We start from the raw sequence: 12,483 nt of genomic DNA on the forward strand, positions 1-12,483 counted from the left end.
GTGTTAAGGGATGGCTCAGAGAACAGAAGCAACCAGGTGGGAGTTACATCTTTGCATTCTTTCCTGACTTTTGCTGTCTTCTGAGATCACCTGACTGTTCCTTTGTTACAACTCTTTCATTATCCTCAACTCTTTTTGGCCTTGGCTTCCTTAGTAACAAAATGAAGGGGTTACATTAAATAATCTCTCAAGTGTGTTCAAGCTGTTTAAAAAAATCTCCCTCTCCTGGGAACTTTACTCATTTCCGTTTTCTTACTGGGTTGTGGGGGCTTCAGCCTCTGTTTTATAGGTAGGAGCTCCTCTATCCTGGTATTTATGTACTGCTTGTTCTGTATTAACTTTAAGGGAAACTTTATCAACATAGTAGCTTTATACTTAGTTGGTGGATTAGGTATTTGCTCTAATGAGAGATTGTTAATGTCTTGTTTTTCCAAAGCTTTTGTTTAAGGTTATTTCTTTCTTTTGTCATTTGGGCCTTAGGTCTTGATCGGGGGACTGAGTATAATTTCCGAGTGGCTGCTCTAACAGTCAATGGTACAGGCCCTGCTACTGACTGGCTTTCTGCTGAAACTTTTGAAAGTGACTTAGATGGTAAGAACTTTGACAACTGAGTTAAACTGAAAAGCCACGGTTTGGGGTTATATATGTCTTAAGTCTGTGAACTTTAACTTATGATACTGTTGTCGTTCCGGTAATGTGGCAAGTCTCCTAATTTTTTTTTATTTTTATTTTTTTTGCAGTGGTTTTTAGAGAACTGTCTGTTTAAGCAAAACTAGAACAAATACAAACATATAGGTGCCTTAAGTCTGGCTTTTTACCAAGGCCATTACATGGCTGGATGATCTAAATTTTAAGGCTGATCCACATAGATTGTGCCTTTATTTCAGTTACATTTTCCCTTAGCCCTCAACACCTTGTCCTTTTTCTCACTCATTTAGTCAATAAGTAATTCCATATAGGTGTGTGTATGTTCCTTTACCAGAGATAGGTCCTGCACTTGGGAGACAAAAGACCTATGTCCTTATCCTAATTCTTGGCTTACTAATTTTTAAGTTCAGACAGCAATTTATGCCATGAAATAATATATTTGAAAGATACTGTAAATTGCCACCTTTTAAAGCCAAAGTCTCACACCATTTAAATCAATTTATGGTTCTAAAGTTTCATGTTTTCTAACTTAGCATATTACTTAGGGCAGTTAGTAATTGATACATTGCTGTAAGGTGATACTTGATCACCTATTGACAACAGTCTTCTAATTAGTTGGTATTATGCCTTTCTCATTCTACCTGGTAGAGCTTGGGAATCAGATGTGGGACGAGGAGGAATGAGTAACTATTGAAAGGCAATTTATTTTTTCTCCATTGGACAGAGGTTCTTGGATCTCTTTGTCTCCCCTTCCAAATTAATATTGCAGTGCCTTGTATTTCAGGTTGCTTGGGTTTGTTTTCCTCTTAGAATGCAGTAAAACCATGGGCCACATTTCACTATACTACATTCTCTTTGAATTCTTGGGTGTAATAGAAAAAAATCTTAGTTAGCCCCAAGTAATTTGGCAGGGGATCAAACACCATTCCCCAAAGATGGTGAAATATTCTAAAAGAAGGTAGATCTCATCTTGGTTTTCTTCTTTCCTTCCTAGAAACTCGTGTTCCTGAAGTGCCTAGTTCTCTTCACGTCCGCCCACTCGTCACTAGTATTGTGGTAAGCTGGACCCCTCCAGAGAATCAGAACATCGTGGTCAGAGGTTATGCCATTGGTTACGGCATTGGCAGCCCTCATGCCCAGACCATCAAAGTGGACTATAAACAGCGCTATTACACCATTGAAAATCTCGGTATGTATGCCACATAGAGGAAGTAATTCCATGTGTGATTTCTTTCCTTCTAACGTTTTTGTGTGTAATGATTTTACTTTTACAGAAAACTTTCAAAGATAGTACAAAAAATTCCTGTATATCCTTCACCCATATTCCCCAAAGGTTAACATTTTATTACATGTGCTCTATTCTCTATTTTTCTATGTGTACATATTTTATTCTCTAAACTATTTGATATAACTTGCAGACATGATGCCTCTCCACCCACTAATACTTTAATGTGCATTTCCTAAAACAAGGGCATTTTCTAGCATAACCATAGTATAGTTATCAAAATCAAATTAATAGTATTTATGGACTTGCTCATATTTTGCTAGTTGTCTTATTAATATCCTTTATAACAAAAGGAAAACATTGTTTTCTGGTCCAGGATCACATGTTGCATTTAGTTATGTGTCTCATTAGTTATCTTTGATATGGAACAGTTCCTCTTTTTTTCTCTGTCGTGATTCTGACAGTTTGAAAAGTACAGACCATTTGTATTTTGTAGAATGTCCTTCACTTTAAACTTGAGATGCATTGTGTCCTTATCAGTGCCTCATATCAGAAGACACATGAGAGCCTATTGCTAGTGATACTAAATTTAATTACTTGATTAAAATGGTATCTGCCACTTTCCTCCACTATGAAATTACTATTTTTTTTCCTTTATAATTAATAAGAACCTTGTGGAGGAGCTACATTGATTTTGTGAACACATTGTTTGTAATCAAACTTTCGCTAGTTTTAGGATGTTTAATACTAATGGTGTTTTGTAAATGATAATATTCTAATTCCATTATTTCTACATTTATTAGCATTCTTTGATAAAGAAGAACTTCCCTTCTCTTCCACAGTGAAAGCATGGTCAATGGGAGTCTTTTATGACTGATTCCTCTACCCTGTGACATCTCCCATGTTTCCTTGAGCATTTTCTTCCTTTTTGACAAATAAGGTATTTTAGGCTCCTCTGCTATTTCCCTAGCCTTACCATTTCAGTCAGCCATTTCTCAGTAATCTTGGTTTCTTTTATGGAAAACGATATTTAGAAAAACAATGTCCAAGTGCTTTACATGCTTATTGTTACTGGAGTAGAAAATCCTGAGGAATCTACAAAAAAAGGCTACTAAAACTATAAGTGAGTTCAACAAAGTCACAAGATACAAAGTTGATATACAAAAACAGTTATATTTCTATATCCTGACAATACATAGTTGGAAATTGGAATTAAAATAACAGTACCACTTAAATAGCATAAAAAATATGAAGTACTTAAGAGTAAAATTCTAAAAATATGTATAAGGTCTCTCCACTGAAAACTAGAAAATTATTCCTGAGAGAAATTAAAGAAGGCTTAAATACATGGAGATATCATGTTCATGGATGGGAAGATAGTATTATTAAAATGACAGTTCTCTCCAGTGCAATCCCAAGTAGAATTCCATTAGACTCTTTTGTAGAAATTTATTTATTTATTCTAATATTTATATGAAAGTCAAAGGAACTAGAACACACAACCATTTGGGGAAAAAAAAAAGGATAAAGTTTATAAGACCCATGCTACCTGATTTTCAAGACTTATTATAAAGCTACAGTAATCAAGACATAGTGGTAGTATTAGTGTAAAGGTAGGTGTTACAGATCAGTGAAACAGAGTAGAACCCAGAAGTAAACCTGTCGTATATGGCCAATTGATTTTCCACGAAAATACTGAGATAATTCAGTGGGGAGAGGATAGTCTAACAAAGGGTGTGGGAGTAATTGGATATCTGTATGAGAAAGAAAAGGAGCCTTCTTGACCTTTATCTCACACCATACATAAAAACAGACCTAAATTCAAGAGGTAAAACTGTAAAACTTCTAGAAGAAAATAAAAAATATTTATGACTTTGAGGTAGGCAAGAATCTCTTAAGATATAAAAAAGCATAAATTATAAAATAAATTAATAAGTTGAACTTCATCAAAAATTTAAATGTCTGCTTTTTCAAAGACACCAAAAATTTGAAAAGGCAACATACAGACTAGGTGAAAATATCCATTGTTCAAATATCTGACCAAGAATTGGGTCCAGAATACATAAAAAACTTTGTAACTCAAAAAGATGATGACAGTCCCAAAGAAAAAGGAGGCAAAAAGGAAAGCACTCTTTCCTCCCAGCAGGTGCCGGTTCTGCTCAGCCACAACCCCCACCATTGGCACAAGTGCTCAGCAGCTCCAGAGAGTAGAGCTTCTGGGTACTGGAGGACACTGCTACACAGATATTATTCCATAGCAATCACTAAAAAAATGAAATACCAGAAACTTTTTGTCCAAACAAAAGTACAGGAAAAGACACCTGAGAGAGAGCTAAGTGAAACTGAAATCACCAATCTTCTAGATAAAGATTTCAAAATAAAAATATTAAACATGCTCACGGAGCTATAGAAAAATATTCTAGATCTCAGGAAGGACTTCAAGAAAGAGAAACTATACAGTATCTGAAATGAAACATATAATGGAGGGATTTAAGAGTAGATTACATGAGGTAGAGAAGATGGTAAATGAAAACAAAGAAGCTGAGGCACAAAGAGAAAAAAGGATCTCTAGGAATGAAAGAATAATAAGAGAACTGTGCAGCCAATCTAAACAGAACAATTTTCACAATATAGAGGTACCAGAAGAAGAAGAGAGAGAAAAAGGGATAGAAAGTATCTTTGAAGAAATAATTGCTGAAAACTTCCCCAATCTGTGGAAGGAAATACCTCTCAGGTCATGGAAGTGCAGAGATCTCCCAACACAAGGAACCCTAGGAAGACAACTCCAAGACATATAATACCTAAAATGGCAAAAGATCAAGGATAAGGACAGAGTATTGAAAGCCAGAGAGAGAAAAAAGATCACTTATAAAGGAAAGCCCATCAGGCTATCAGCAGACTTCTCAGCAGAAACCTTACAGGCCAGAAGGGAGCGGCAGGATATATTTGATGCAATGAAACAGAAGGGCCTCCAACCAAGAATACTCCAGCCAGCAATATTTTCACTCAAATTTGAAGCAGGGATTAAACAATTTCCAGATAAGCAAAAGTTGAGGGTATTTACCACAGATTGTCTCTACAGTGTATTTTAAAGGGACTCCTCTAGATGGAAGTGTTCCTAAGGCTAAATAACTGTCACCAGAGAAAATAAAACCACAGTAAAGGAAGTAGACCGATTAATTACTAAGCAAATACAAAATTATATCAACTACTCATAACGTTAATCAAGGGATACACAAAGAGTGCAGAATATGACATCTAATACGTAGAGTGGAGGAGGAAAAAGACAAGAAAAAAGAACTTTTAGATTGTGCCTGAAAAAGCATAAGAAGCACATTAAGGCAGACTGTTAGATAGTAAGGAAGCTGCCTTGAACATTTGGTAACCACAAATCTAAAGCTCATGGTGGCAATAAGTATATATCTATCTAAATTCACCCTAAATGTAAATGGACTGAATGCACCAATCAAAAGACAGAGTTACAGAGTGGATAAAACACAACCACCTATATGCCTACGGGATATGCCTACAGGGGACTCACTTCAAACCCAAAGACATACACAGATTAAACGTTAAAGGATGGAAAATATTCATGCAAATAATAGGAAGAAAAAAACAGGAATAGCACTACTGCTGTCAGACAAAATAGCAAAACAAAGAAAGTAACAAGAGACAAGAACATTACCTAATGATAAAGGGGTCAGTGCAACAAGAGGATTTTAATCATTATAAATATCTATGCACCCAATATGGGAGCACCTAAATATGAAAAACAAATACTAACAGAATTAAAGGGGGAAATAGAATGCAATGCATTCATTTTAGGAGACTTAAACACACCACTCACTCCAAAAGACAGATCAACCAGACAGAAGATAAGTAAGGAATCAGAGGCCCTGAACAACAAACTAGAACAGACGGACCTAACAGACATCTACAGAACACTCCACCCAAAAGCAGTGGGATAAATATTCTTCTGAAGTGCACATGAAACATTTTCCAGAATAGATCATCTACTATGCCACAAAAAGAGGCTCAGTAAATTCAAAAAGATTGAAATCGTACCAACCAACTTCTCAGACCACAAGAGTATGAAACTAGAAATAAATTATGAAAAGAAAATAAAAAAGCCCACAAACACATGGAGGCTTAACAACATGGTCCTAAATAATCAATGGATCAATGACCAAATGAAAACAAAGATCAAGCAATATGTGGAGATGATTGAAAACAACAACTCAACAGCCCCAAACCTGTGGGATGCAGCAAAAGCAGTTCTAAGAAGAAAGTATATTACAATACAGGCTAACCTCAAGAAAGAAGAACAATCCCAAATGAACAGTCTAAACTCACAATTAATGAAACTAGAAAAAAAAGAACAAATGAGAGCCAAAGTTAGTAGAAGGAGGGATATAATAAAGATCAGAGCAGAGAAGAACAAAACAATAGAATCAATGAAACCAGGCTCTGGTTCTTCAAGAAAATAAACAAATAGATAAGCCCCTAGCCTGATATCTCAAGAAAAAAAAGAATCTACACACATAAAATCAAAAATGAGAAAGGAAAAATCACTACAGACACCAAAGAAATACAAAGAATTATTAGAGAATACTATGAAAAATTGTATGCTAACAAATTGGATAACCTAGAAGAAATGGAAAACATTCTAGAAAAATACAGCCTTCCAAGACTGACCCAGGAAGAAACAGAAAATCTGAACAGACCACAGTTACCAGCAATGAAATTGAATTGGTAATCAAAAAACTACCTAAGAACAAAATTCCTGGACCAGATGGCTTCACCACTGAATTTCATCAAACATTTAGAGAAGACCCAATACCCATCCTCCTTAAAGTTTTCCAAAAAGTAGAAGAGGGGGGAAAACTTCCAAACTCATTCTATGAAGCCACCATCACTCTAGTACGAAAACCAGGCAAAGACACCACACACAAAAAAAGGAAATTACAGACGAATACCCCTGATGCACATAGATGCAAAAATTCTCAATAAAATATTAGCAAACTGAATCCAAAAGTACATCAAAAACATTATCCATCATGAACAACTGGGATTTATTCCAGGGATGCAAGGATGGTAAAATATTTGAAAGTACATCATCCACCACATCAACCAAAAGAAGGACACAGATCACATGATCATCTCAGTAGGCACTGAAAAAAGCATTTGACAAAATTCAACGTCCATTCATGATAAAAACTCTCAACAAAATGGGTATACAGAGGACAAGATCCTCAACATAATAAAGGCCATATATGACAAACCCACAGCCACCATAATACTTAACAGTGAAAAGCTGAAAGCTTTTCCTCTAAGATTGGGAACAAGATAAGGATGCCCACTCTCCCCATTTTACTGGAGGTCTTAGCCTTGCAGTCAGACAATGCAAAGAAATAAAAGGCATCCAGATTGGTAAGGAAGAAGTTTAACTGTCACTGTTTGCAGATGACATGATACTGTACATAAAAAAACCAAAAGAATCCACCCCAAAACTACTAGAACTAATAATTGAATTCACCAAGGTTGCAGAATACCAAATTAATACACAGAAAAATGTGGCATTCCTATATACTAACAATTAACTAGCAGAAAAAGAAATCAGGAAAACAACTCTACTTACAATTGCATCAAAAAAGAATAAAATACCTAGGTATAAACCTAACCAAAGAAGTGAAAGACTTTTACTCTGAAAACTATGAGACACCAGTGAGAGAAATTAAAGAAGATACCAATAAATGGAAATACATCCTGTGCTCATGGATAGGAAGAATATTGTCAAAATGGCCATCCTGCCTAAAGCAGTCTACAAATTCAATGTAATCCCTGTCACAATACCAACAGCATTCTTCAACAAACTAGAACAAATAGTTCTAAAATTCATATGGAACCACAAAGGATCCCAAATAGCCAAAGCAGTCCTGAGAAGGAAGGACAAAGCTGGGGGGATTATGATCCCCAACTTCAAGCTCTACTACAAAGCCACAGTAATCAAGACAGTTTGGTACTGGCACAAGAACAGACCCACAGACCAGTGGAATAGACTTAGAGAACCCAGATAGAAACCCACATATATATGGCCAATTAATATTAAGATAAAGGAGCCATGGATATACAATGGGGAAATGACAGTCTCTTCAACAACTGGTGTTTGCAAAACTGGATAGCTACATGCAACAGAATTATTATCTTATCCCATACAGAAAAGTAAACTCAAAATTGATCAAAGACCTGAATATATGTCATGAAACCATAAAACTCTTAGAGGACAACATAGGCAAAAATCTCTTGAATATAAACATGAGCAACTTTTTCCTAAAGGCAACTCCTCGGGCAAGGGAAACAAAATCAAAAGTGAATAAATGGGACTACATCAAGCTAAAAGCTTCTGTACAGCAAAGGACACCATCAGCAGAACAAAAAGGCATCCTACAGTATGGGAGAATATATTTGTAAATGGCATTTCCAACAAAGGGTTAACATCCAAAATATATAAAGAACTCAAATGCCTTAACACCCAAAAAGCAAATAACCCTATTAAAAAACAAGCAGAGGATATGAACAGACACTTCTCCAAAGAAGAAATTCAGATGGCCAACAGGCACATGAGAAGATGCTCCACGTCACTAATTATCAGGAAATGCAAATTAAAACCACAATGAGATACCACCTCACACCAGTTAGGATGCCCAACATAGAAAAGACTAGGAACAACAGACGCCGGCAAGGATGTAGAAAAAGGGGAGCCCTCCTACACTGCTGGTGGGAATGTAAACTAGTTCATCCATTGTGGAAAGCAATATGGAGGTTCCTCAAAAAACTCAAAATAGAAATACCATTTGACCCAGGAACTCCACTCTAGGAATTTACCCCAAGAAAACACCTTTTCAGATTCAAAAAGACATATGCACCCCTTTGTTTATCGCAACACTTTTTACAATAGCCAAGAAATGGAAGCAACGTAAATGTCCATCAGTAGATGAATGGATAAAGAAGAGGTGGTACATATACACAATGGAATACTATTCAGCCATAAGAAAGAAACAAATCCTACCATTTGCAACAACATGGATGGAGCTAGAGGGTATTATGCTCAGTGAAAGAAGCCAGGCAGAGAAAAACAAATACCACGTGATTTCCCTCATTTGTGGAGTATAACAATGAAGCAAAACTAATGGAACAAAATAGCAACAAGACTCACAGACTCCAAGAAGGGACTAGGGGAGGGTGGTTGGGGAGGGAGGGAGAAGAGGATTGTGGGTATCATGATTGGTGCACATGGTGTGTGTGGGATCACAGGGAAGACAGTGTAGCTCAAAGAAGACAAAATAGAGACTCTGTGGCATCGTACTGCACTGATGGACAGTGACTGCAATGGGGTATGGGGGGACTTGATAATAAGGGTGAATGTAATAACCATATTGTTTTTCTTGTGAAACCTTCGTAAGAGTGTATATCAATGATACCTGAATAAAAGAAAATGAACAAATGGGACTACATCAAACTAAACAGCTTCTGTTCAGCAAAGGACACCATCAGCAGAACAAAAAGGCATCCTACAGCATGGGAGAATATATTCATAAAGGACATATCCAATAAGGGGTTAACATCCAAAGTATATAAAGAACTCACATGCCTCAACACCCCCCAAAAAATAACCCAATTAAAAAATGGGCAGAGGATCTGAATAGACACTTCTTCAATGAAGAAATTCAGATAGGCAACAGACACATGATGCTCCACATCTCTAATTATCAGGGAAAGGCAAATTAAACCACCACGAGGTATCACCACACACCAGTTAGGAAGGCCAACATCCAAAAGACAAGACACAGCAAATGCAGGCGAGGATACAGAGAAAGGGGAACCCTCCTATGCTGTTGGTGGGGATGTAAATTAGTTCAACCATTGTGGAAGGCAGTATGGAGGTTCCTCAAAAAACTAAAAACAGAAATACCATTTCACCCAGGAATTCCACTCCTAGGAATTTACGTGAAGAAAACAAGATCCCTGATTCAAAAAGAAATATGCACCCCTATGTTTATCACAATACTATTTACAATAGCCAAGATATGGAAGCAACCTAAATGTCCATAAAGAAGATGTGGTACATATACACAATGGAATATTATTCAACCATAAGAAGAAAACAAATCCTACCATTTGCAACAACTTGGATGGATCAGGGTATCATGCTCAGTGAAATAAGCCAGGCGGAGAAAGACAAGTACCAAATGATTTCACTCATTTGTGGAGTATAACAACGAAGCAAAACTGAAGGAACCAAACAGCAGCAGAATCACAGACTCTAAGAAGGGACTAAGTGCATACCAAGGGGAAGGGGTTAGGGAGGGAGAAGGGGATTGAGAGGCATTATAATTAGCACACGTAATATAGGTAAGTCACAGGGAAGGCAGTCCAGCACAGAGAAGAGAAGTAATGACTCTGTAACATCTTACTACACTGATAGACATTGACTGCAGTGGGCAGGGGCAGGGGACTTGATAATATGGGTGAATGTTGAAACCACAGTGTTGCTCATGTGAAACCTTCATAAGACTGTGTATCTATGATACCTTAATTAAAATAAAAATCATATTTACACAAAGACTTGTACACAAATGTTCATCATAGCCTTATTTATAATAGTCTAAAAGAGGAAATAGGTAAATGTTAAGTTGTATATATATACAATGGAATACTACTCAGCAATGAAAAGGAATAGTCTGTGGGTAGACATAACAACATAATGAATCACACAAACATGCTGGGCAAAAGAAGCCAAACACAAGAGAGTACATACCATGCTGTCATGTGCTTATGATATGCAAAATAGGCAGCACTTACCTATAGCAATGAGAAATGGGTGGTAGAAATTGACTGCAAGGGGCACAAAAGAACTATTTGGAATGTTGGAAATATTCTTTATCTTGATTGTGGTAGTGATTACACAAGTATATATATTTATCAAAACTCAACAGACTGTACACTTAAAAGGGTGTATTTTATTTTATTCTAATTATACCTCAAAAGTTGATTGTTGATTTACAAAGCAAAAAAAAGGTTAAATAGTAACACTTTTTAAAAGAAAATGTGTCGATTTGGGTACGTACAATTACTTTTCTAAATTGTATTATCATTTTTGAGATCTTTTCTAGGGAAGGCTTGTCTTTTAATTCAGAATCTTCCCTGATCAACGTTTTTATTCAAATAATTTCTTTGTAACCATCTTCCCTAAGAACAACGTTAGGTGTCTAACAAATGAACTACCTACATCTTTTCTGGTAGAAAACAGGTAGTAATTTATTGCTTTATTCAAAAACAAAGTAGGCTTTCTCTTTTTCCTTTCAAGAAGGAACAGCACAGCCAACCCAGGAAGTATTCGTCACATAAAGAGTCTTCTAAGGCAATTGTAGGAGAGTGAAAGAAAAGCTTTGCTGGTAGGATAAAAATGTCTCTGTGGTGACATGCCTCATACCATTTCCTTTATGAAACTACTGAACTGTAAGTCCTCTGCAATGTAGGCAGGACATGGTCCTTGACCTTCGGTGCTGACCTTCGGGCGCTTTCAGTCCAATAGGGGAACACAAGTAAAACACAAGAAACAATGAAATGAGTTGAAGTGGAGTGTGTTCGGAGGAGGGAGAGCTAGTAAGGACAGTAGAGCAGTCAGGGAAGAAGCTTAACTAACTGTACTTTGAAAGACTGAGTCAGAATCGTGTCTCAAATCAAGATCTGAGAAGGAGCGCTGCGTGTGCTGAGTGAGCAGACAGACCAGTAGGAAAGAGGGCACACTGAGAAGCAGCGGAAAAGTTTAATTTGTCGTAAGGTAAAATAAGCTTGAGCTCTATTTTTCAAGCCAGACAGATCTAAGATGCGTATAATGTTGAATAAAAGAAGAAAGTCAGAAGTGGAGAAGTAATGTTGAGGAATTTATTTACTACATCTCTCTCCTGAGCTTCAGATCCACATAAACTTCTGCTTACTGGGTATCTGCTCTGGGATCTATCCCATATTCTATCATAATATAGTCAAAGTTATTATCTTCTCTTGCAAGCCTTTTTAACCAATCAGTAAATATTTAATGAACACCATTTAATTTAAAACACAAATATTTAATAAGCACAGTATTCCAGGCACTTGGCTAGAGACAGAGCAGAGGATCAAGCAGATATCCCAGTCATTAGAAATACTACAATTTTGAAATGACTGAAATCGTTGAGGGTGCTAAGGAAGACTAACAGGATGCTACAGCCTATGGAACTGAAGAGGTTGATCCAGTCTTAGATGGGCCCTTTCAGATCAGTAGGTATCGTCTATGTGAAGTAGGATGGTGTGTGTCCCCAGCATAGGGAACAACTGCGTTGTTAAGGTACAGTAGTAAGAGTGTACAGTGCTCATTAAACTGAGAGCTGGCTGGTAAAGACAGAACATAGAGAACAAGGCAGAGTGGTGAGAAGCGAGTAGAATCAACAAGACTTGATCCTTTGCATATAGGGGAGAAGGGAGAGAGGCAAAGGGGAATGAATGCTACTCCAGCTTTTCAGGAGCCCCTCTCTTAACCAAGTCTGACTAGCAGCATTTTATAGAATCGC

General features: G+C 36.9%; 1 protein-coding gene across 12 annotated transcripts in view; it reads left to right on the forward strand.

Annotated features, from left to right (window-relative positions):
* The window catches only part of NEO1 (neogenin 1), a 248,829-nt gene that overhangs the window by 203,985 nt on the left and 32,361 nt on the right, over positions 1-12,483 (forward strand). For all 12 annotated transcript variants that reach the window (XM_073212155.1, XM_073212151.1, XM_037010124.2 and 9 more), the window contains exons 14-15: positions 481-591; positions 1,643-1,837. In XM_073212155.1, coding sequence (XP_073068256.1) covers positions 481-591; positions 1,643-1,837 — 306 coding nt within the window. The remainder of the gene's footprint in view (positions 1-480; positions 592-1,642; positions 1,838-12,483) is intronic.

The sequence above is a fragment of the Manis javanica genome, chromosome 8 (genome assembly GCF_040802235.1).
Source record: "Manis javanica isolate MJ-LG chromosome 8, MJ_LKY, whole genome shotgun sequence".
Classification (NCBI taxonomy): Eukaryota; Metazoa; Chordata; class Mammalia; order Pholidota; family Manidae; genus Manis; species Manis javanica.